This window comes from Chaetodon trifascialis, chromosome 13 (genome assembly GCF_039877785.1).
Source record: "Chaetodon trifascialis isolate fChaTrf1 chromosome 13, fChaTrf1.hap1, whole genome shotgun sequence".
Classification (NCBI taxonomy): domain Eukaryota; kingdom Metazoa; phylum Chordata; class Actinopteri; order Chaetodontiformes; family Chaetodontidae; genus Chaetodon; species Chaetodon trifascialis.
This window is the reverse complement of record NC_092068.1, coordinates 3,382,351-3,407,683: the sequence shown is the minus strand read 5'-3', so window position 1 is coordinate 3,407,683 and position 25,333 is coordinate 3,382,351. Positions and strand designations below refer to the sequence as shown.

Genomic DNA, 25,333 nt, shown 5'->3' with positions numbered 1-25,333 from the left:
TCCTTATTTAAGATATGTTCTCATTGTCACAAACCATTTGCCTGATGAAGCACCAAAATGTTGTAAAGCAAACAATGGCATTATTGCAAGTTACACACTGTGAAGGAGCTTGTTTGCAACTTTTGATCACCTCGTCCTTCTCTTACACACCTGTCTCATGAAATAGATAAGTGAAGTGTTCTTTTGTTCTTCACAATGCCTAATATTCCAGGTCAATAAAGCATGCAGTAGGAAAGCTAGTTCATTTCGGGTTCATCAGCATCATCATATTCTTTCCTGTCTGCTGTCTTTATGTGACTTTGCACTTGATCTGCCCTTTCATCAGCCTTCCTTCATTGTCTGCTCATCACATGACATCATATCACACTACACTATGTGCAACAGCACAAAGTATCACATCAGAGAGAGCTGAAGAGGTTTGAATGTAAAATCTTTATTGAGAGACCCTGACTAACATGAGGATTGTGGCTGGTTAAGGTTGGCATGGAAGCACAGACTGGATCGCATTCTCTACCACATTCTTTGTTCCACAAAAGAAGTTGCTGTGAAAGAAGAAAAGGAGACAAAAATGGAAAGAGACTGAGTGAGACATTGTAGAAGAGAATGTTCAATTAATATTTTGTCTTAAGTATCAATTTTACAACAGTGTCTAATGCAGCTCAGTTATATTAACACAGGAATCAGTGAGGGCTGGCAAACCAAAATGTATTAACACAAATAATTCCATAAATAATTAATATTATGAACATAATGTTCATATTATTATTTTGTTCCAATTTTGTTCCAGCATGAGCAAAATCTTTCCCCCGTCACTGTTTTTATTTCTACTGAGAGATGTATGTTAATGATATGAAAATGATGACAAAGCATCAGTAAATACCAGACAGAGAAATCCTAAGGATGTGCTCAGCCATACCATCTTACCTCAACCCCATCCCCCACCTTCCCTAACCACTAGAGGGCACTAGGGGCAGTCCCATACTGCCCTCTAGTGACCAAAACTAGTCCAACTGCCACAGCTTGACAATAGAAACAAAGTCTCTCTGTTGATCAGTTTTTGTAAATGTCTACATTTGCCCACCCCCCAAAACTTCAGTATCATAACACTATAGAGTGATATTCTTTCTATTTCTTTTTAGCAAACCCACATTATCAGAAACTGAGTTACATGTTTATTACTGAAATCATAGTTTAAAGTGATGTTGTCCTGGACTACTATATATTGAGAGGTGTTCCTATTTTTTTTGTCCTTTCGATTTACATACATGTTGGGGGCAGCATATTAGAAACACCACTCTGTATAATGTAGTCCAGTACAGCACATCACTGACTATGGTCTCTGTGATCAACTATGGTAAAGTTGACTTTATGGCAGAACTGTTAATGTCATTGGATTGCATTAGATTGTAGAGGTGTGCCTGCTAAATTGGCCATGAAGTTTATATTTGTTCCTGCACAGCCTGTGTAACATATAAAATACATAAAAAGGGACATATAAAAAATAAAATCCTTATGTGGTGTAATAACAATGATAATAACAATGACTTATGGCCATATCTGTATTTAATCACCGTTAAATCCGGAAGCCCAGATTGTGCTAAAGGGAAGAGTTAAAGCTTCATACTACATATTGGGGGTTTTTTGTGACATCACAAGAAAAGAAAAATATATTTTCTAAATATATTAAATATATAAATATATAATATACAATTTGTTTACCAGCAGTTTTGTTGTATGAGATTTCTTCGGGTAAGCATTTCATTAAAATTGTATTTGTTCAGTCAAAATGTATTCACAAATGTTTGTAATCTTATTAAGATAAGATAAGATAAGATAAGATAAGATAAGATAAGATAAGATAAGATAAGATAAGATAAGATAAGATAAGATTTACCTTTATTAGTCCCACAGTGGGGAAATTTCAGGTATTACAGCAGCAAAAGTGGATAGCAAACATAGAGGGCATCAGTAAAAGGACATTAAATATTAACTATCAACCAAACAATATAAACAATATAAACAAGGAGTAATGAAATATGAGCAAACACTGATATTGCACATTGATATGGTTGATATGATTGCACATTGATATGAATATGAACCATCAGTACTGACATTTCACAATTGTACTCCTGACTGGAGTATTGATAGTGAATAGTTTTCTATATTGCACATAGGAATTGATATATTGCACCTTAAGTTGAAATACAAATATTTTCACAATGGGACACAAGTATAGTATAATGGGACACAAGTCTAAACACCTTTTTCCTCAAGAAAACATGAAGCTTGGTTCATCAATTCATCAAACGGAACTATTTCAATTTGTGCTTTTTAAAATGGCTGCTTGTTACAATTTGTTTGCTTTTTTTTGCATTTCATAGTTCCTTTTGTACTACAACAGCGACAACATGAATAAAATCAGTTTTTAATTTAACACCTCTTGTTCAAGACAACAGAAGGTGTAAACTTGGGATATAAAACATTTCACATAAAACATTACTAGATAAAATGAACTAATGGCCATATAAAATTGACAGAAAGTCAGTAAATATATGATGTGATCTTTGCAGAATCACATCAGACTTTCTCATTTGTGTGGCATCTGTGACCAACAGCTCCACAGTTTTTTGAGCGATGGATTCTTGTGGCGTGTTTCACTAGCCCTTGTGATTAGAGTATTTGGCTTTCTTGATTTATTATGAGTACCATCCTGAATTTACCTAATTTTGATAGTATATTAATAGGAAAACATCCAATAAATCTTTAAAAAAGCAGATGTAATAGTTTCAACAAATATAAAATGAAATAATGTTAGATTGACAGCAGTTTCTAATCAGAAAAATTCATATCCTATGGCAGTATCCATATCCATAAAAATTGATTTGACCGTGAGCATGAATTTTAAAACCTCAGTACACCTTGGGAATATGTCTATTTACTTCATCAGAGTAGCACAGTACAACTCATTTTTAACAAGATATCACAGCTCAGTTAATGTATGTATGCACATTAACAAAACCAGTTAAGGGTTCATGACAAGTGTTTTACTAGTGGTTTTATTGATTGGTATTTACTAGTGCTGTCAATCAATTAAAATATTTAATCACAATTAATCTCATGAATGCCATCGTTAACTCATGATTAATCGCAAATTATTCGCACATTTTCATCTATTCTAAATGTCCCTTGAATGATCATTTTAATACTCTTATCAACATGGAAAAGTAGATAGGTTTGCTTTGTGCAAATGTTTTTTAATTGAAACAGCAACGTGTAATTTTATATTTCACACTAACATTCTCACTTTGAGCAGTCATTCACCTTTGAATGAATCAAATCTCACACAATTTAACACTGTCAATAAACAGATGACAAAAAAAAAAAAAACTTGGTTACAAAAAAGCCCCTTCAACAACCCTTTCTAATAGATCAAAACAGGGTGATACAAGATAAAGTTACAAAGTGCACATCATTGTAAACTAGGACTCAGCCTATAGTGTAGTTGGCTTAAACTTTCCTTTCTTAAGTTTCCTTTGAACATACAAGCAGTCAGACTATAACGCTCTTCTGTTTATTCACCAGAGGCTCATCAACCATCCATCCATCCATTATCTATACCGCCTATCCCTTTCGGGGTTGCGGGGGGCTGGAGCCTATCCCAGCTACAATGGGCGAGAGGCGGGGTACACCCTGAACCGGTCGCCAGCCGATTGCAGGGCCACATGCAAAGACAGACAAACATTCACACTCACACTCACACCTACGGACAATTTAGAGTCATCAATTAACCTAATGAGCATGTTTTTGGTCTGTGGGAGGAAGCCGGAGTACCCGGAGAGAACCCACGCATGCACGGGAAGAACATGCAAACTTCACACAGAAAGGCCCCGCCTGACCCGGGGATCGAACCGGCAACCTTCTTGCTGTGAGGCACGCGCACTACCTGCTGCACCACCGTGCAGCCCAGCTCATCAACCCAGCCTCTTATTTCTCTCCAGAAAGAATGAACATTACTTGGCTATGGCTGCAGTAAGCTTGTTTTTAGCTTACGGATCCTGTAGTTTGTTTTTGTTTTTTTTTTCTTGTGCTGCTAGCAGTGGCCACATCTTATAAAAAACTACAAGTTCACTAGGTCACAAAGAGCGTTAATCTTGCGATAAAAAAATTGACGGCATTAAAATTGATTTGCGTTAACGCGTTAATAATGCGATGTTTTTGACAGCACTAGTATTTACCATTACTGGCAAAGCACTATTATTTTTTAGTACCACATATATTGTATACCGTCTATACCAAACTTTCTCCTAATAGCTACCAATTGTCTTGAAGAAAATGGCTGATGTTTAAGATATTACAGTGAAGGTGTTTGATTTTCATTATGTTGTGAGGAGTGCCACCTGACAGTCATGTTTACAGAATAGACAAACTTACATCTTCTTGTCTTTTCCTCTCTGCAGCTCCACCATGGATGCACCATATTTGGGTTTCATGGGGTTTAAGATATGGTTGTTCCAACGAAACTTCACCTCTGTCACATCACCCACGTCTACCTCAGCATCCAACAGCAATTCATAGGTCTGTCCAGGCATCATTGTACCCCTGGAGAAACATGTCACACTTGAAACCCACATGAAATGTAAGGATGTTTTTTTTGTTGTTTTTTTGTTTTGTTTTTTTTGAAAGTCTTTCTTCTTGGATGGCTTTGACAGTGCAATCTGAGCACCATTACTATAGCAGAGTTTGGTGGTAATGTGATGTTTGCTCATGACATATACTCATTCCAAACTGCAGTATTATAATACTTAATGCAATTAAAGTATTTTGCACTTTCATTCCTGCTAGTACATTAACATACTACTAATAGTAATAGGCTACAACTACTTTCAAAGTGAGATTTTGTGGAGGAACAATTTGGTGGCTATTACTACAACAGCAGCCTAAAACACTTAATGAACATTGCCTCTTCTGTTGACATACAACGCAGACATATGGAAAACGGTAGTCCACTGGCTGATGTGTAAAATGGTACAGTCAGTGATCATATCTGTCATCTCGGCAGCTGGGAGCACATGATTAGACAAGAGAAGGTACAGTTGTTCAAATTCTCAGGCTTAGTCAGCAAAGAGAAGCACAATATCTATGACAAAGAGGCAGCTCCCCTTCAGTGACTTCACCCCAGTCAGTGTGTTGTCACACAGACTAAACTCTGGTGTTTTTCACAGAGCAATGTTAAAATGTTCTTACATATGAAGCCTGTACTCCTTGGTGCTGTCATTGTCTCCGGCAAGTGCCACATACATGAAGCCTGGGTTAGGCCAGCTGGGACCATCCAAGGTAACTTTAATCTTGAAGCTATAACCTAGAAATGGAAAGAAATAGTTAACAGTCACATTATTGTGCCATAGCTCTGGCATGCAGTGTCACATCTTGGTAAATACAGAAAGAACATGTCTTCCAGTCAATCTGTTACTTTCATATTGTTGTTAAAGTAAAAACCTTGAAAATCTACATACTGGTAAGAAAAAAATGAACAAATATTTTTCTACAGATACAGCCTTATACTCGACCTTCTCCAGCCTATTCTGCATTTATATATAACTAAACAGCAATGAAAATGGAAGTAGTACAAACTTCAACACTTCTCAAAACTCACTTGAGTACCTTGTGACGATGCTTAGCTTGCTTTAAGCAATGCAGCTCGTGACTTACTAATGGTTCACGCTTTCCCCACTGTGGCTTGGCACAGCTGTATACCATTACTGTTAAGCTTATTCATGCTCATTCACATGTAGTCTATAACTTAATATTTTGAAAGGACGATGTGTAGTATAAAATAGTATAAATTACTTTGGTATAAAAATGTGTAATCCGTAATGCTCAAAAAACGTGAATACTTGAAAATTTGATATAGCTAGAGGTCCAGACAAAAGAAACATAACACTAAAACTTATAAGAACTATCTTTCAGGATGTTATTGAAATAGCCTTGTTTTAATGGATGATAATGCATTTTTGAAAAAGAATGAAGGTTTCAGTGGTTCTTCACAGTGAACTCTAAAAAGTGAGTTCTTACAACCTATGTGTAAGTCATACTTTTATTTTTGCCAGGACAGGAAGAGCAGTGTACTTACAGCCAAAAGGATTTGAACTTCCTGTGTTGAGGAAATACTTCATCTTTGAAATGCTATCAGTCACAGTGAACTTGTCAGCATAGTGGCCCATCAGAGGACATTTGTTGTCTGCACATGGGAAACACTTTCCCTGTGAAGACAAGGATATAGTTAGGTGTGAAGAGTGAGCTCACCCTGTGATTGAGTTTAAGTCTTCTATCAATGAATAGTCAGGGAAAAAAACTTCTTTAAAAGACTTCTTCAAAATGTTGCAGATTGCCACCTTATGAAGGTGAAGAATGGCAATAGTTTCACAATAAGTCACTGTGTGGGAACAGGCTGACTTTGCGGCTGTCAGCTATGACTGCAGGAATAACACCAGGGAGTGTTTACGAGGTGAACGACAAGGAGGTGCTGTCATCTCTCAACAGGGACATAGTCATATGAGGTCATGCTTGGCGCTCCCTGGGCCTCCTTTGATCGGGGACATGTGTCCAAAGCAGGGATAAACTGTCATTAACACCAACAGCTGCAGATACAAGCCCTCCCCATGGAAGACATGAGGGAAGCCCATTTACATCACCCCCTCTGCTGCAACAAAAGTCCAATCTTGCTGAATTGACTTCTAAAACCAAAGAAATGGTTCACAGCCATATCAGTGTCATACAGCAACAGGTGGTAGAACCATACACATGCTGGAACAGTGGAGACATGGGCCCCTTCTCCTTCTTCAGCCTTTCTCTTGTCTGAGACCATCTGATAGCCCTGAGTCACTTTTTAATTTAAGGACATAAGATGCCTTCCATATCCCTCATCTGTGGCCCCTACCACCAGAAGCTGTGTTGGAGTATGATTTGGCATGGTTTTAAGTTGGTCATGAGACAGGAGTCAATGGTACAAATGCATCTTTTAAGTCAAGCACACTAGCTTTGCTCGCTGTTGTAACTTGCTAGTGCTAGTACATAACCAGCTCAATAGCATGTTGCTGGTTAGCTTGCCAGCCACAGTAGCTTTCCAACTTATGTCACTCAAGAATAAATTCCCTTGTGCTACTTTCTGGTCTGACAGGTACTAAGAAGATATATGCCATAAGGTCAGCTGGTAGAAAGTAACCATGTAGGCTATATTAACTCAAATATTCTACAAATTGAGGGTACTGATGCTTTACTATGTTTATTATTCCACACTGACTTATCTTTAGCGACAGTAACTAGCTTCTTTTTATTTAGGATGAATTTTATTGCAGTGAGGTTATTTAGGCTACAGGAGATAAGAAAGGGATCATGAAGCTATTTTTTTTCTTGCATTTAGAGAATTCTACCTGATCCTATCATAACTAAACATGTCCAGGTCAACTTATTCAAATATTTTAAAAGATTTTGAACATGCACCAACCAACAAAGATCATAAAATGTCCAATATGGACTATTAATGTCTCATTATGTAATTTCTGTAAATAATAACGTGGTCTTTGGTTACATTCTGTTACATTCTGTAACCAAAGACTTACAGCAGCAAAAGTGGCCTTGTCAGGGCAGGGGAATCCTACAAAGCCTTGGGGTTTGACTATGCTCTCGCTGTAGTACTGGTGTGCTCGGACATGGTTGCAGGCATCAAACTTCACGGTACCTGGGAAAAGATTGGACCAGATTATGACAGAGGTGAAGAAGCCAGAGAGCCCATGTTAAAGAGGGTAAGGGAAGGAGAAATTCTTCAATTTCAGACAGCAAAGTATAAACTCATGACCTTCTGATTGGGGTCATCACTGAGCATAAGTAAAATTTGACAGTTTAGAAGATTGAGTAGCAGTCAACTGAAATAGAGAATTACATTTAAAAATAGAAAGAAATCCCCTGCTATAATTTTGAATTCACCAGGAGGATTAGGAGGAAGTTATGGTTTTAAAGTAATAATAAGGACAATCTCAGTGTCAGTCAGAATGTTAGAGAGAGAGAGTGTTAGGGAGAGAGAGACAAACATAGAAAGAGGTCATGGCTTCTGCTGTTTTCTCTGCTAGCACAGGGTAAACACTAGGCACTCAAAGACCTTCAGCTATGCAGCCCTGGCTCCCACTCTCCCTGTCTTATCTATATGATCAAAAGTGGCAGATTCAGCTGTGCCAATTCCCAATCCCCCTGCCCTCCACCACCCCAACCCCCTCCTAGATCCAGGCATGGCACCAATGCTGCCACTTGAGCCTTGGTACTCAGCGGTACATTTCAACAGAGGGCTGTCGTCATCCATATTAGAAAATATTTGCTCAGATTGGAATAACTCTGCCTGGGGTTTCTTTACAGTTTTTCCGTTGGGGCAGCTCCAATATTCCACAGAGAGTTTGCATTGTAAGTTGCATGGTTGAGAAAATAGGATGCATGAGTCATTGTGTTATGTATAGAAAATATGCCTGTGATGAAGCCTATAGACTTCAGAACACTGGATGTGTTATGTGAAGAGCATATCAAAGTAGAATATCAAAGGTCACATCATGTGCTAGTAAGTTTACAGCTACATTTTAGTTACTTTTTTCAAATTAGAAACCATGGATCTCAACAACCTTGGATTTAGTGAATTGAGACCAATCAGAAAGTAGATGAATGATTGTTGTATTGTTCCTAATGTTGTTCTGTATTACTGGTTGGTACATTGCATACCAAGTACGGTTTGTAGATTAGCTTGCTGACACTCATCAATGACAAGTAACCCATGTCCTGAGGTATCAGATGTCTAGCGACAGAGGAATCATTAATCCTTATGTAGAAGGGTGGGAAAAATCTAATTGTAATTAAGACCACAAGAGGGCACTATTGCATTTAGGGTACCCCTGTGAGCATGAGGGCTATTGAGAAACAGAACAGAATTAGACGGGAATGGGAAGCCATTAACACAGCACTGACACATGCTAACCCTTTTTGGCTGTTTTCAGAATGAGAATCCATCCATCCATCCATTGTCTATACCCGACCATCCCTTTCGGGGTTACTTTTCTCTTAGTTTTTTTCTATGTTTATGTTTATCGTTAAGACCACCAGCACCGGATCCCCTCAGGGCTGTGTTCTTTCTCCTCTGCTCTTCTCCCTGTACACCCTGTAAACAGCTGCACCTCCAGTCACCAGTCCGTCAAGCTCCTGAAGTTTGCAGACGACACCACCCTCATCAGACTCATCTTGGTTGGCGACGAGTCAGATTCAGTCAGAAGATTTTGTGGCTGATCCCTCCCACCCTGGACATAAACTCTTTGAGATACTCCCCTCTGGCAGGAGGCTGCGGTCCATCAGGACCAAAAACCTCACGCCACAAGAACAGTTTTTTCCCCGTCTGCTGTCAGCCTTATTAACAAGGCCCGGAACCCCCCAACACTCTTCACACTCCACCTCTGACTCAACTTGTCATTGACATTGCCATATGCGTTACATTAACGCTCTGCTTGGACTTCCTTTCGAAAAAAAAAAAAAAAAAAAAAAACAGACTGTGCCTCTGTAAAAAAAAAAAAAAACTGACTTGTGTACATATATTTATACTGTTAGATTTTTTTACTTGCTGTTACAGTTTCTAATATTGTTATATATTTTACTTATTTTTATATTATTTACTTACTGTTATATTTTTTACTGTTCTGATTCTTTTTTCTTCTTTTTAATAGATGTGTCATGCACCAACCTCACCAAAGCAAATTCTTCATGTGTAAAATCGTACGTGGCAATAAAGCTTTTTCTGATTCTGATTCTGATTCTGTTTCTGATTCTGATTCTGATTCTGTTTCTGTTTCTGATTGTTTCACCTGCTGCTGCAACAAAAGAATTTCCCAATTTGTGTAGCAGTACATTTTTGTGTAAAACTATGGCTAAATATGTTCATCAGTGAAAAAAAAAAGTAAAAGTAAAGTAAAAAAAAAGAATAATCTCTCTTTATTTTCATTAATAAAAGAGAGGAGACTTTTTTTTTTTCTATGCAGCAGTTTTGTTTGTGCTGCTAATGTCATGACTGCCCCAGCAACACACAATGAGCACAGTCAGAGAATACCACAAACCTGAAGAGACATATTAAGGCTTACCACAGAGAAACTGAAGTACGTTAATAATGTTTTGGATGATCAGATAATGATCTTATGTGACTTGGTCGACTGGAATCTTCAATAAAATCCGATGTCTAAAAACAAAACTAAAATGTCAACAGTTTTCATTGACGAAAAACAGCTCTCAAATTATGGCCTAAAATTATTGTTCAATTAGAGGCCAGCCCCAAACAGTACAGTACAGGCCAGGGGAAAAAAAACTCCCTGTGGATGTTATATAATGTGCATGCCAACTATGCATAATGAACATTTGCATCACAACATCCATCCATTTTCTATGCCGCTTATCCCTTTCGGGGTCGCGGGGGGGCCGGAGCCTATCTCAGCTGTCAACGGGCGGGAGGCGGGGTACACCCTGGACCGGTCGCCAGCCGATCGCAGGGCATATACACACAACCATTCACACTCACACTCACACCTAGGGGCAATTTAGAGTCACCAATCAACCTAATGAGCATGTTTTTGGTCTGTGGGAGGAAGCCGGAGTACCCGGAGAGAACCCACACATGCACGGGAAGAACATGCAAACTTCACACAGAAAGGCCCGACCCAGGAATCGAACCGGCGACCTTCTTGCTGTGAGGCACGCGCACTACCTGCTGCGCCTGCGTCACAACAATATAATCATTTTTTATCACTTTGTTGTTCTGGATTACTCATCTACTCATCTCTCAGTACTGTTGTCCTATTTCAGTCAGTTTGATGTATGTTTGTTAATGTCTCAACAATAATGCCAAACAATATGTTGTAGAAATGTACAAGTATCACAAGATTATAGTGGCTACATTTAAAGTACTATAATAAAACACTGCAGAAGTCAGTGAATTTTACCTTTCCTGCAAATATTTCATAATAATTGCAGTTAAGAAATAAAGGTATTCTGTCTACTAAAACACTATAGGGCTTTTAATATGAAATGGATACAGGAAGTGTTGGGTTTGTATTAAAAGCGTACTGTAGTTACAGAAATTTAACAGGTCAAAATGGGAGCAGATCAGAAAACAACAATGCCTTGTACTAACATATGCCCAAGTATAATTATCAAACAGGGAATATGAAATAAAGGTTTGTCTCTAATATAAGCCTGCTTCTTATAAAGGCCTGATATACTGTGCAGTTAAGTGAAATAAAGGCCATGGCAACTGTTTGAGAGTTTGATTCTTTAATTAAATTTACACAAAAGATTTGAATGTACAATTTCTAGTTGTGAATATGTGGGCTATAGTTAAGGGAACCAGTGGGGGCCAACAGCATAGAGGACAACACCTCCTCTCATAGAATGTTGAGCTACAGTACATACCAGAAGTTCTGTTTCATAAACGTTTCACTGTCTAAGGCTATCACTAGTGGGATACTGGTGATGCAGGATGTGGCACATGTCCACATCCACAACACACAACCACTTCACGAGAAATCAGTATCCAGTCCATACCTTGCCATTGCACAGTCGCACATCATAATATATCATAAGCACACAGATGACACAGAGACAGTAGAATTCCTGATACTCACCATGCAAGAATGAAACAGGAAAATGACATAAAACCTATTACTGTGGGAAGGAGAACTGATGGTTTTGCAGTATAATAGTCCAGCATAGAGCAGAGTATGAGACAGAGAGGCAAAAGAAGGGCACACAGTCAAAGCTCCTCAAATAACCACTCAAATAAAACACTCAATACAGAGTGAAGCATTGAAACATGACAGACACCTGCAGATAGAAACTAATGAAAGAGCACAGGGAGATAATAGATCATTAGAATTGTTATAATTACAATTAGACAGAAAAGTTTACTTTCAAACCAAACATCTTGAGTGAAAGTACTGTTCTTGCAATTGCATTTATAAAATTTTGCTGCAAAAACTGCAGGTTTTGACTGGATAACAGACAAAAAATAACAAACAAAAAATACCAACTCATCATAGTGATCATTGCATTTCCATGTCAAATGTGTTAGTGTTTTATCTTACCCTCCCAGATGGCATCCAGGTCAGTGGGTTTGCCTTTGTTGGCAGAGCAGCCAGGCATCAGCTCTCCTCCGTTGGGGTAGAAGTCAATGTGGCCCACTGATTGTGACATGCCCAGACCTGAGGATGGAGACAGAAATCACTTTCTGATTATGATTTATTGAGATTTGACCAAAATTTGATAAGAATGATCAAGCTTCAGTTCCCTTACTTCCAACTCTATTTGGAAAAATGGCATACAGATGGTTAATTGAAATTGGCTGAATGTTTTTTGAAGAGCACTGAATATTGTTGATGAAGACGATGAGTGATGTTTCATTGATATCAACAGTGATATGTACCAAGTTTGGAGTCAAAAGGAAGGTCATCAGTGTGAATGACATCCACAAAGGTGGCATCACTGGTGTCCAGACGAACAGAGACATCAGTGCCCTGGAAGTAAGGTTCAGCTGGGTCCAGTCCTAAGCAGAGAAAGAAAGAGTGAGAGCACAGGGGGATCAATGGAAGGCCCTGTAGTCTATCTGATCTCATTGCTGTAAGCCTAACCTTAATTTCTAAAAACCTTGTCATTATCAAATAATCAGACATGTACAAGGACAGATTCCAATGTAGAAAATCAGCTGTCTCAGCAACCTAAATCCCATGGAGGACTGAACTGAACATCCTTTGCATCTTTTCAAATTTAAGATGCTGTAGATTCACCTGGTTGAAAAAATAAAATAATAGTGTCAGACAGGGGTCACTTTTCTCCCATTGGAAATAACAGTTCAAAATAAGCAAAGTCCAGGCTGTCTTTTAACCAGAAGGTAAAGTGATAAAGTGGTGCTATCTGTGTTTTGTAGTTGATTTATGCTGTGTCTCTGGGGGTGTTCAATACATCAACATATCTAAACAACTGAATAGGTTGATTGCCAATGACTCCTGAAAAGGTATACATGACCACTACCAAAACGATGTATGTCATCAATGGAGAAAACCAGTGACAGACCTTAATCCTCATGTGGTTAACATTGTGAAAAATTGCAATTAGCTTAGTTTCAGGCACCAAAACTATTTGGTTAGGTTTGGCAAAAGATCATGGCTTCAGTTAAAATAAGAGTGTTATTAAAATGCTGGGAGTTTGCTGAGGTTCAGCCACCAGAGCTTCTCGGTTAAGTTTAGCCAACAAAAGTACATAGTTTAGGTAGGTTTAGGAAAGGGGTTGAATATGTGTTAAAATAACTATGTTTACTATTATGTACTTTATTTAACATTGACTTTCACTCTCACCCAGCACATGAATAGTGGTCTTCTGGGTGAAAGTCCTGTGTTTGCTTGACCCATCCATACACCCCATCTTCGTCCACATGCAGACTCCCTTGCTCTTTATACTACTTCACCTGACTTACTTGTTTTGTCCCATCATAAGTAGTACAACCACTAGAGGTCACTGTCTAACAAGAAACATAATGGGTCACAATAACCTGCTTGCACAGTTGACCTATAGGGAGGTTTTTTCTGTTGGAATTCATTGCATGTGTTGCGATGTAGTATGAAATTATGAACAGTTTTTTTAAAACACTTCACAAAAAAAACCTTTCAATATACACTTAACTTACGAACGAATATGTTGGACTGGTGTCAGTGTCAAGCTGGTAATAAATGTAAGTACATTATATGTAACAATATTGGATATTAGTTACACAAAAATGCAATAATACAAAATATTGTGTTTTTGAAATTCAAAAAAACCTACATATTTTACCTAAATAATAGATTCTACTTTCAGAAAAAGCATTTGAGCCATTTAAAAAAAGTGCTGTCTGTTAATCCTATGGGCATGATTATTGAGAAATAAGTGCTGCAGCAGGTTTACCTGTGACGCGTGCGAGGCCTGGGATCCTGCTACCAGCATCTCCTGCAGCGTGAGCTCCAAGGCTGTGTCCGATAATATGGAACTTATCAGCCTTCTGCTTGTATTTGCCCTGCATCATGCAACATGCATGTTAAATTCAATTTCAGCACACAATCATACATACAACATACAATATATCCTTTAACCACTTTGTATAAGACAGAATATCGTCTCAGCTTCCATTTGTCTGTCTGTGCCCTGTCCACCCTGTCTGTTGTGAAATTTTTTTTTCTTTAGTTTTATTGTAGTTTTGGTTTCTGCTGATAACAGCTGTTTGGAAACAGTAATATGAAAAAGTTTGACATACAACAAAGCTCCATTTTGAATATGAGGGTGTCTGTATCTATTTCCACTTTTTGTTTGAGACACATCTTGAAATGGATTCAGTTCATTTTTTCCTCATTAATCTACACACAATACTGCACAGTGACAAAGCAAAAACTGTTTTTTTCCGTTTTTTCCAGAATGCTCAGGATCACAGGCTGGGGCAAAGCTTTAGATTTCAACAAGAAAATGAGGCACGTTGTCTTAAATTGTGTCCACATTTGCCTCACTTGCATGTTTTCCTTAGATCTCAGTCCCTCCCACCGACAATGCACGGAAAAATACAAGGGAACTATGCAAGAAGAAAGGAAACGAGGAAATGTGTTTTTAGAGAAGTAAGACATCCTTTACTTTGAAGCATCACGTGAAGCACTGTCCTTTTCTGATGATGGTAGCAGCTGATCACAGCTGGATAAGTTGTCAGTCAGCTTTAACAGCTATGGAGCTTAATTTGTGTCTGCACACTTGCACTGTGCAAATACTAATAAAGGCACATATTTATAGTATATATTTATACTGCATACTGTGTCCTGCTCAGAGGTCCAGGAACCATCTTTACTGGCAGAATAAGATAAGTAAATTTATTGATCCCACCCTGGCGAAATTAAGTCGTTACAGCCAGCAAGTATTAAAAAAGCAGGAACAGTGGCACAGAAGGATAAGATAAAAAGTTTCATACAGGATATAGAATAAATAAAATCAACTATGTAAATGTACATTATGTAGCAATTATAAAAATACTAAATGACATGAAAATACTACTGCTCATAAAAATACTGTTGCCAATATTCTTATGAGGAAAAACTACCAGTGTCGTCTGTTATATTTCACTAGAGAAGTACTGTTTCATGGAAAGAACATGGAATTTTACAAGTCTATGCATATGTGCAATATTTACAGCTTGTAAGATGTAATGGATAATGTGAGCGTATGTTAGCATGGATAACAGCGGTGCAAAACAAAAGTGGGTTTATGATGTAGAATTGGGACAGACAGCATCAACACAGTGCTACATTACATGATGCTGGAGTTTAACAGTCTGACAGCTGTTTGGATGACAAACGTCTGCTACTGAAGGAGCTGCTTAAGCCCCCCACCGTCTCATGCAGGGGGTGGGATGGGTTGTCCGTGATCGATGCCAGCTTGGCTAACATCGTCCTCTCGCCCACCTCCTCCATGGTGTCCAGAGGGCAGTCCAGGACAGAGCCAGCTCTCCTGACCAGTTTGTTTAGTCTTTTGCTGTCCCTCTCAGAACTTCCATAACTCCAGCAGACCACTGCATAGAAAATTGCAGATGCCACCACAGAGTCCTAAAATGTTTTTAACAGCGTTCTACGTACTCCAGAGGACCTCAGTCATCTTAGTAGGTGGAGTGTGTTGTTGAGGTGAGCACCCAGGTATTTGTACTCTTCCATGATCTCAATGTTCAAACCCTGGATGTTCACCGGTGTAGTCTGTGGCACTTTCTTGCAGAAATCTATCACCACCTCCTTTGTATTGCTGGCATTTATGTGCAGGTCGTTCAGTTCACACGATTTGACTAAAGCTGATGATGACCCTCACTGTGCTCCCAGTGTTCTCCAGGTGGGAAAGAGATCAGTCGAGCCGATAGATGACTGCGGTGACAATGACCTACATACGTTAAAGGACCTCAGTCTTCTGTGGAGGGTGGAGGCCACTTTGGCCCCTCCTGTATGGGACGCCTGTGTTGTTTGTCTAGTCCAGTTTGTGATTAAGGTGAACACCCAAGTATTTGTACACATCCACAATCTTAATGTCCAAACCCTGGATGCTGACCGATGCAATCCGCGGCTTTCCTTCGGAAATCTATCACCATCTCCCTTGATTAGCTGGTGTTTAGATGGTTCAGTCCACACCAGCCAACAAAGTTGGTTATGAGCTCCCTGTATTCCAGGTCATTCCCCCGTGATACATGTTCAATGATGGCTGTATCATTGGAGAACTTCTGGATGTCTGTTGTGAAGCCTCACATACTGTGGTCTGTGGGTGAGGTAGTTGATGGTCCACTCAGCCAGGAGGCAGTTTACTCCAGCTCCTCCCAGCTTCCCCCTGAGCAGTGATGGTTGGATTGTATTGAAAGCAAGTCAAAAAACAGGATTTTCACTGTGTTCCCAGAGATTTGCAGGTGAGAAAGAGATTGATGAAGCAGGTAGATGACTGATTCCTCCCTCATCCCTGGTGTTTCTGTTATGGCTGGGTTTTTTGCTTTGATTGTGTTTTTGGTTTTGTGTCTCTCCAGGGCTGGTACGTGGCAGGGGCGGGGCTGATCTCACCTGAGACTAAGCAGCAGCCTGACACACCTGCAATTAATTTTCACTGATCAGAGCTCCCTCTCTTAAGCGTGCTTCTCTCACTCAAGATTATGGTTCTTCCCCATGTGAGTCTCGAACGGTTGATGGTCTCTGGTCCCTGCCACGTATCTCCCGCCGCTGAGTTAAGCCTTTGTTCAGTTCTCGAGTGTTTTGTGTTCTGCCTGTTTTCCCTGACGGTGATTTTTTGTTCTTCAGTGCTGTCGAGTTGTTTTTCCTCCAGTACGTGTTCCTTCTTTTGTCTGCATTTTTCCCCTAACGGAGTTTTTTGTTTCAGCTGTTGAGTTTTTTTCCTCCAGCCTTGTCTCCTGTCATCGCCGGCCTGTGCACCTTCCCAGTTTTTTTGGAGTTTTGTGTTCCGCTGTTCGAGCTTCCCTCCAGTGCAGACTGTTCTTCCTCAGCAGTGCACGGAATCCAGCCTCTGAGAGTTTTTTTGTTGTTACTTGTTAAATAAACTGTCTTACCATTGCCACTCTGCTTTTGAGTCCTGCTTACCTTGCCTTGGTGTCACAGTTTCTGCTGTTTTCCCATCCCAAGTGTTTCCTGTTTGTCTCTCTCTGTTTGTGTGTATCGATGTGTCTGTTTCAATCAAGGCATGGCAACTGAATTTCCTCTTTCCACCTACTCATCTGCACACCTGCTACCAATCCACTCGTCAACTACACCTGTAGCCTGCAGTAGAAAGACCCTGGTCCTTCACTCTACTCTTCACTGCATCATTCTGTGTCATAGTGGTACTACGGTTGGCAGATTCTCAAAGTTCTGCCTGCCTAATCCTATTTTACCTGAGCTTCAGGTCTATTGTCTGCTGCCTTCCTGATTTGCCTGCTACACCGTGATCCTTGTATGCATTATTAAAGTTAATGGGTGAAATAACAACATGAAAAGAAATATTCCTAATAAGTGAAAGTTGTTTGTGGTCCTTTTGTTGCTCAGCCCTACAATTGACACAGATTTGAAACTAGGTGGTGAATGAGCAAACAAATAAAATACAGAATTTGGGAGTGATACTCTGAGTTTAATCTGAGTTTCTCTGAAACTTCAGTGATGTTGTGATGTATCAGATCAGTCCAATCACCTGCAGTGTCCAATCAAGAACTGATATCCAATGACAGAGCAAGTTGGCTCGTGAAACACTTCCTCACCCAAGACTCCTCAGAGATCCCTCCTCAAATCTGTCATTGCTACCAAAGGTGCTTTAACTGAGTACTATTCTAATAAATTTATGAAAACTCCATAAACTTGTTTTTGTTTGTCATTTTGAAGTATGGTGTGTAAGTTGATGAGCATTCTTTTTTAAATCCATTTAAGATGAGTTGGGGGGGGGATCACCTTAGATGACTTATTATTTTCAGTTTTCAGTTGTAGTTTGCTTATGTTTAGGCAACATAACTACATGTCAGCATTGTTGGCCAAGGACACCTTGGTGCAAACAGCCGTTGCCTTTTTTAAAAAAAAAAAAATCTGTCACTTGAAAGTACCCCAGCTTTAAGGAAATACAATAGTATACTGCTGTAATACTCCTTTACAGGAACCTGACCAATAGTCAGGGAAGTACGCGTGTATGCTGTCTTACTGGGAGTCTGATGAGAATATAGGTATCAGTTTTATCTCTCTGTGTCCAATGCAGAGGTGCAGGATATTTTAGCCTAGCTTCAAATAAAAATAGAAGCAGGGGGACACTGCTAGTTGAGTTCCATCAAAAGTTTAAAAACATATCTAACTCTGTACAAGAAATCAGCAATAAAAAGTCCTTCCCAAAACTTCCATATAGAAAGGAAATTCATAGTTTTTTCTCTGTCACCTGTCTACCAGTAATTTATCTGGAGAGCACAACTGTTGTAGTTGTGACCTACACCTACATGACACCAGTGTCTGACAGTTAATTAAGTGCTATATTTACCATGAGGAATGTGACCATGGATGCCACCTGGGCAGCCACCACCCTGGCGTTATTGGCAGCCTGGGCATACTGAGTCTTCACACCTTTCTTCCACTCCACAGCAATGCAGTTCACATTCTCCCACTTCACCATAACCTAGACCCAGCAACAAGTTTTATGCAACAGGGTTAAAGGGTCAGATCACCCAATTTACATAAACATGTTTTCTTACTAACTGATATTTAGTAAATTCCTAGAGATTAATCATACAGCAAAAGCTACAAGGTGCCTCACTATAATAGAAAGGAAGTGTAGCATGAAATAGCAAACAGGCAAAACAGAATGAACAAGACATACATAAACAAAAGAGCAAGAACATCAATTGATAAAATCACACATACATAAGTGAGGTTTGAGAAGTATTTTAAAAGCTGAATCGAATGACATTGACAGGTGAACTATTGCAAAATTTAGGAGAAAGACAGGAATACTACAAATACTTCCTTTATGTAATAATCACTGGCCTACCAGGGAACCTTGCAGCTGCTAGTTTCATCACAAGCTTTATCATCATATCACAGGCAAAATCATGCACTAATTTCTCAGTACTTTCAAACGACAAAATACATATTTCTCAATGCAGAAAAGCAGGACGTTCATGAAAAAAAATATGGAAAAGTAAACTAAACTAAACTTAACTCTTGTCCAGGTTGATGTTAGAAGATGAAGGTCTGGCAGACTGTGGCAGGGTCTAAAAAGTAGGAACTCTGTTTTTTTTGTTTTTTGTTTTCTATATTAAACTCCATTTTATCAGAGTGGAAGTTTAAATGTCAGACAGATATCTGAAAAACTGGACAAAAAAAGGCAGGCAACAGGCTGCAAACCTCCAGCTTCTCAGCAAGGTAACAAAATCCCTTCAGTCTCAGTGCCTGCTGTCCAACATCTTTATTAATACCACAATAGTTTGTTTTGCTGCGCCAGAATTATGTGACCTGTAGTATTAAATCACATTTGCTGTTCCCATCAGTAGCTACAGTGTTACCAAAATAAACCAGGACTGAAACCAGGACTTGAGAGGATTTAAGAAAACTGGACTGGAATTGTGTTCATATGCTGAAGGCAAGAGCAGTGGGAAGGTAAGACCTGTCAGAATGAAATGATCATCCTATCAAACTGATAAAATTGATTTCTTTTCTGGGATCAGCCTTATAAACTCAAATGTTTGTCCCTGGCTGAGTGAGTGAGTGAGTGAGTGAGTGAGTGAGTGAGTGAGTGAGTGAGTTACACTGTTGTCAATACACTGCAAAAAACTAATATCTCATAAACAAGAAAAAGAAACAGTAAATTAATTGGAGAAATATTACTTAAAATAAGCAAGTATCTACCAACAGCAGAGGGAAATTTCATTTACCAAGTGAAAATATCTAGTATCAAAGAACCTCATCTAAAAAGTAGTGTGGCCAGCCTGAACTTAAGCAAAGCAGTTTTATACTTTGTTGATCAAACATCTTCAAGCATTATTTTAGATTTATTATTTCAGTAACAAGTTCTAATGTCTTATTAAGATAATTAAGGACAAACAAATCTTGACAGAAGTGAAATGATCAAACATAAACCCGCCCGTAAGAAGTTCTTTCTTGCCAGACTAAAAACAAGCATATATTATCTTGATTTAAGATACTTCATCTTACTTACTTTCACTTTTTGCAGTGTAGCCCTGAGCAGTCCTCAGTTTACATTCTCACTGGCTTTTACAGCTGTTCCACTACTTGACTACCACACACTCTAAACCTGTTGCACACTAGGAACAAAATATTATGCTTCTCTTCGAAGCTACTATCTGAAGACTGGAGGCTTCTGAATTAATTGACTGCTTACAATGTAATGGTCATCGCCATGTTCTGTTTAGTGTAGTGTATTATAGATAGATGGCAACAGACTTTCAATAGACAGAATATGATAAAAAACTGCTTGCAGAAGCCAATCAAAATTATGATAAGAAAGCATAAGCACCATAAATTCTCAAATAGTGGCCATAGCCCTTATTTACCTCAACTGCAGAGGGTACCAGGCTGTATTAGAAGTAGGCTTATATTAGAAACAGGCCTCAATTTCAAATTCCCTTTGCATGATAAGTGTCAGCTTATATTTTAGTATGAAGCCTTGGTTTCTTATCCCCATTTTCCCTGCTCATTTTCCTTTATTGTGAAATAATAGCAGGACCATGTTATGGAAAATGTAGTAACTTACACGGTTCTCATATGGTGCTTCGAATGTAACTACTGCCACCTTGAAACCCTTCTTGTCGAGCCTTCTTGCGCTTATACAGTGCTTATTCCTAAACAAATCTGTGCAACAGATAACCACATATTAATTAAATGAGGGGGTCAATAGGGGCATTCATTTTTGGCAAGGGGCCTCCTTAAAATTTCCAGTAACTTACCCACAGCTTAACTTTCTGTGAAGCTTCCTGATCATTGTCTGTCTATAGAATCTACTATTTCAACATCCTTGACAGAGTTTTTCAATGTGTGCTTTCTTACCTTACACATCTCCTGTGGCCAGTCCTCATCTCCTTTTTCCAAATAACCAGGAATGATGAATCGAGTCTTTTTCAACCCACTGTAGTTTGATGCCTGGATACTTTGATCAGTCTTGATCTCCTAATAGTTTTAACAGAGAAGCAATTTAGTGTTTAAATGATAGATTGATATTTTTGAGCTTGTTTTATGTAATACTTGTATGCCCAAATGTACATTAAAAGCATTAATGGTTGAAATTGTTCTTTTTGCTCATATTAGCCACAAAGAGATCCCTTCTTTAAGCAATATCAACTCAAATAATGGAGGACAAAATCCACAGCCTTGGTTTAAGGAAAGAATAATTCTGAAGTTCAACTGAAGCTAGTATGAGGCTACTGCAGTCTGAGACAGACAAATGAAGTGGGTACATTCCAAAGTTGTGGTCATTTTTTTAATTAAATCCTCTCCGTGTTACTGTCTTGCTGCTATAGCTCAGCAAGGACATGAGGGAGCTTCATACTATAAGTATGTAAAGTCTGACAGCAGCAGGAAGGAAGGACCTGCAGTATCTCTCCTTTACACACTGTGGATGAAGCAGCCTGTCACTGAAGGAGCTGCCCAGTGCTGTCAATGTTCTGCATGGGATGGGACCTCCACTAGGTTGAGGGGGCATCCCAGGCCAGAGCTGGTGTTAACCAGTCTGTCATAATCTCTTCTTGTGAGCAGTCAAGATGCCATTGACCCAGCAGACTCCATTAAATGGGAGATGCCTTGTGCCACCACAGTGTCAAAAAAGGTCCTCGGGAGTGCTGTCTGCAATCCAAATGACCTGAGCCTCCTCAACACATACAGTCTGCTTGGGTCTTATATTGTGTATTTGTATTGTCAGTCATGTAGAGTTTATTGGAGTTATTGGAGTCCATTTTAATGTTGGATTTCAACATTTCAGTGTTCATTTCCTGGATGACACTGGTTCAGGATGTGATTCTTTGCACCTGCCAAAGTCCACTACCAGGTCATCAGATTTCTCTGAAAGGGAGCTAGGACTGTTCCCTGCAGGGTCCCCATGCTGCAAACAACCATGTCACCCTCACACTACTGTATACTCACATACAGTGGCACGTTGGTGTGGTTGTCCATGATACATGCTGTTTGGTGGTGGTCCACAGCACAACATACAGTTTAGGGCATTGGGTTGGGGCATTGGACAGGAAATGCAGTGGATGCACAGGGTGGCTGTGAGTTGAATGTAGTTGGAAGGGGGATGGAGGTGGGGCAGGACACAAGGCATGCAGACTATGGGGGTTGCAGCAGAGAGGCCTGGACATGGGAAGGGGCAGACAGTTGATCAAATCTATTGAATTAAAAGTTCAGATCATTCACCCACAAGCTGAGAGTTGGGCTTCTTGGTTTAAAGGCCCCTCCAGTATCTACTGATGTTCTGCTCCGACTGTTTCTCCATCTTCCTCTTGCACCTGTTTTCTCCTCCCTAACTCTCCTCAGTTCTCTTTGCACATTCTTCTGTTCCTCTTTGTTTCCTGACCCAATGACCCCTTTTTTACCTTGAGAAAAGCCTTTATGTAGGAGTAATCCAGTGTTTGCTGTTGGAAAAACACTGTAGGTACAGCATTCTCCACACAGAATTTGATATAGTCCATTATACAGTGAGTGAGACTGTCAATGTCCTTCCCATGAGCATCACAAAGTACTTCCCACACAGTTGTATAAAAACAGTCCTTCAAAGCCGCATCAGCCTAGTTGGACCATGTTTTCACTGTGCGAATGACAGTTGGCTACCTGTGTTTTGATCGCCATACATGCTTGGAAACAATACAAAAACTAGTAGAGAGACCAGGGCAATATCAGTGAGTTTAGTGTCCATAGTGCAAAAATAAATCAATCACATTAAAATCACATTAACTTAAAGAACCTAAAAGAGAAGGCTCAATGGTGAGTGGCACTGCTGCAATGGGTTGCCAACTGTGCAGCACTGAAGTTGAACTGTCAAACAAAAGAAAATCAAGCTTTCCCTTGCCTGATAGTAGCGGTTCTTCTGGGTGAAGAGGAGGAAGCGGGTGCCAATCTCCTCATGGTGCCAGGGCAGGACACCGACTGGTCTCTGAGCAGTGCCCCCCCAGGGAGGTAGGTCATCAAAGCAGCCCAGCTCATCAAAACAGACCTCGGCCGCTGAGGACATGGAGAGCACAGATGCATGTTAAAGGCTTTAATTGGTCACCAAACAAGTACTTTAATGGAGAGGGCAATAGCATCTAGAAGCTGTGCCACTATCAGCAACAACAAAATAAAGAACTGATTCGATTTTCAGGAACATGAACATTTATCAAGCGGTGGTCTGATGGTGGGGTACTCATGCATGAAACAAAATGTCACTGAATGAAAACTGAATCAAAAAATCAAAGTCAGCTCACCATATGATGTGCCAATGAGGAAGCAGAACAGACCTAAACTCCACATCTGTGCCATCTGTTGAACATGCACATGAGATGACACACATGAGGAATTTTGTTCGTAGAGAAGTGAAACAAAGATATGATTGGGATCATGCTGTGTACTTACCTCAAGGCCAGACAACAAGGTAGTGAACTACCTCAGCACTTCTTTATATAGACAGTCAGACGCCTTTTTGTCCACGTAGGACTGGGAAACACACAGGTGACAGACACAGTTACATGTAAGAGTGTGAGGCCAAAAACAGGTTACTGATTAGTCACATGTGTGCTTCATGTATGGATCTACTTGTTGCCTTCACCTACGGTTCAGAGTTTGAACAGATATCTTCAGTCAACAGGATTTGATTATCGTAAATGTTTGAGCAGCTGGGAGGAAAACTCAAACACTGTGTTGAACACAGCTTAAGCAATTCACCAGATTCTCAACTACTCACTAGTCAGAACGGTATGAATAGTCACCATATCATATAGAATAGATACATCTGGGTGTGGAAAAAGCTGTTTGTGTACTGGTTGGATTAAGAAGAAGAAGAAGAAGAAGAAGAAGAAGAATCAGAGGGACAATCCCCTTTATTAGTCACACAACACACGAACACGTGCACGCCATGCAGTTGGTGAAATTTGTCCTCCGTATTTGACCCATCCTGGTCGTCCTTCCTCCGCAGCAGACCAGGAGCGGTGGGCTGCCATCCGACCGGTGCCCGGGGACCCAGTTTTCTTTGTCACCATTGGTCAGGTGGTGAACTTCTTGCATGTCTTTAGTGGGTATTTTTAAGGAGGATACCCCAGGTGAACACGGGGAGAACATGCAAACTCCACACAGTAAGGCCCTTTTCCTCGAGCAGCAGGCACTGGAGGCATGGTGGAGGACACGCCCCTGGTGCCCACAGTGCGAATTGAACCCAGGGACCTTCTAGCTGTGAGGTGACAGTGTTTCCACCGTGCCACCCTGGATTGTACTAATTATGCCATTGATCCACCAGCTCTCAAGTATTCCCCCCAAAAAAATGTTTTTGAACTTATTGGTTATTGAAAATTATTTTTAATGCATCTACTGCAAAAAAAAACATGAGCAGAGGAAGAATCCTCCACTTGCCCCAACACATGCATCACCCTACACTCAAAAAAACATACACAACCAAACACAACACAAAAAAATGTAAAAGCACAACAAGCACAGAGAAAAGTTGACTGACAAATCATTGAAAATATAAAAAGCAATTAAGTTAAGAGAAAGATTTCTGGATGTGCCCTGCGATCGGCTGGCGACCGGTCCAGGGTGTACCCCGCCTCCCGCCCATTGACAGCCGAGATAGGCTCCGGCCCCCCCGCGACCCCGAAAGGGATAAGCGGCATAGACAATGGATGGATGGATGGATTTCTGGATGTAGCAACACAAACATTTACAACAGGGTGTACTATATTCTGTCATTATAAACAGCTAACTAGTTCAATCAGTGTATGAAGAACTGGGTACTGAGACTTAGAGCTTGGTCATGGTCTCAGCCTTAACTCTTTTTCTTTGGTCAGATACTAACAAAGTCTAATGTAAATTTTATTCTAGATTTTACTTATTTGTTTTAGGATGTTAATGTTAAGAGGACATTGATGCTATTGGAGATTTGACTGACTCATTTTGAAAACTGAAGAAAGTCAAAGAGACAATGTTGTTGTGACCAAATTTGTATTGTGTATGCAGCGTTTTTCCCTGCCTTCCAGAATGCTGCTGGTTTCTATACATTTCAGTGTGATGACTTA

General features: G+C 39.8%; 1 protein-coding gene across 1 annotated transcript; it reads right to left on the bottom strand.

Annotated features, from left to right (window-relative positions):
* Window positions 1-472: 472 nt before the first annotated feature.
* On the bottom strand, window positions 473-23,702 carry LOC139341484 (inactive pancreatic lipase-related protein 1-like). Its single transcript, XM_070978035.1, has 13 exons — window positions 23,682-23,702; window positions 23,534-23,588; window positions 23,140-23,291; window positions 21,126-21,245; window positions 18,604-18,738; window positions 14,008-14,116; window positions 12,494-12,613; window positions 12,156-12,272; window positions 7,623-7,741; window positions 6,134-6,263; window positions 5,248-5,362; window positions 4,435-4,602; window positions 473-542 (listed from the first exon to the last, which is right to left on the bottom strand). The coding sequence occupies exons 2-13, from the start codon at window positions 23,586-23,588 to the stop codon at window positions 473-475; spliced, it is 1,410 nt and encodes a 469-aa protein (XP_070834136.1). The 5' UTR covers window positions 23,682-23,702.
* Window positions 23,703-25,333: the final 1,631 nt, after the last annotated feature.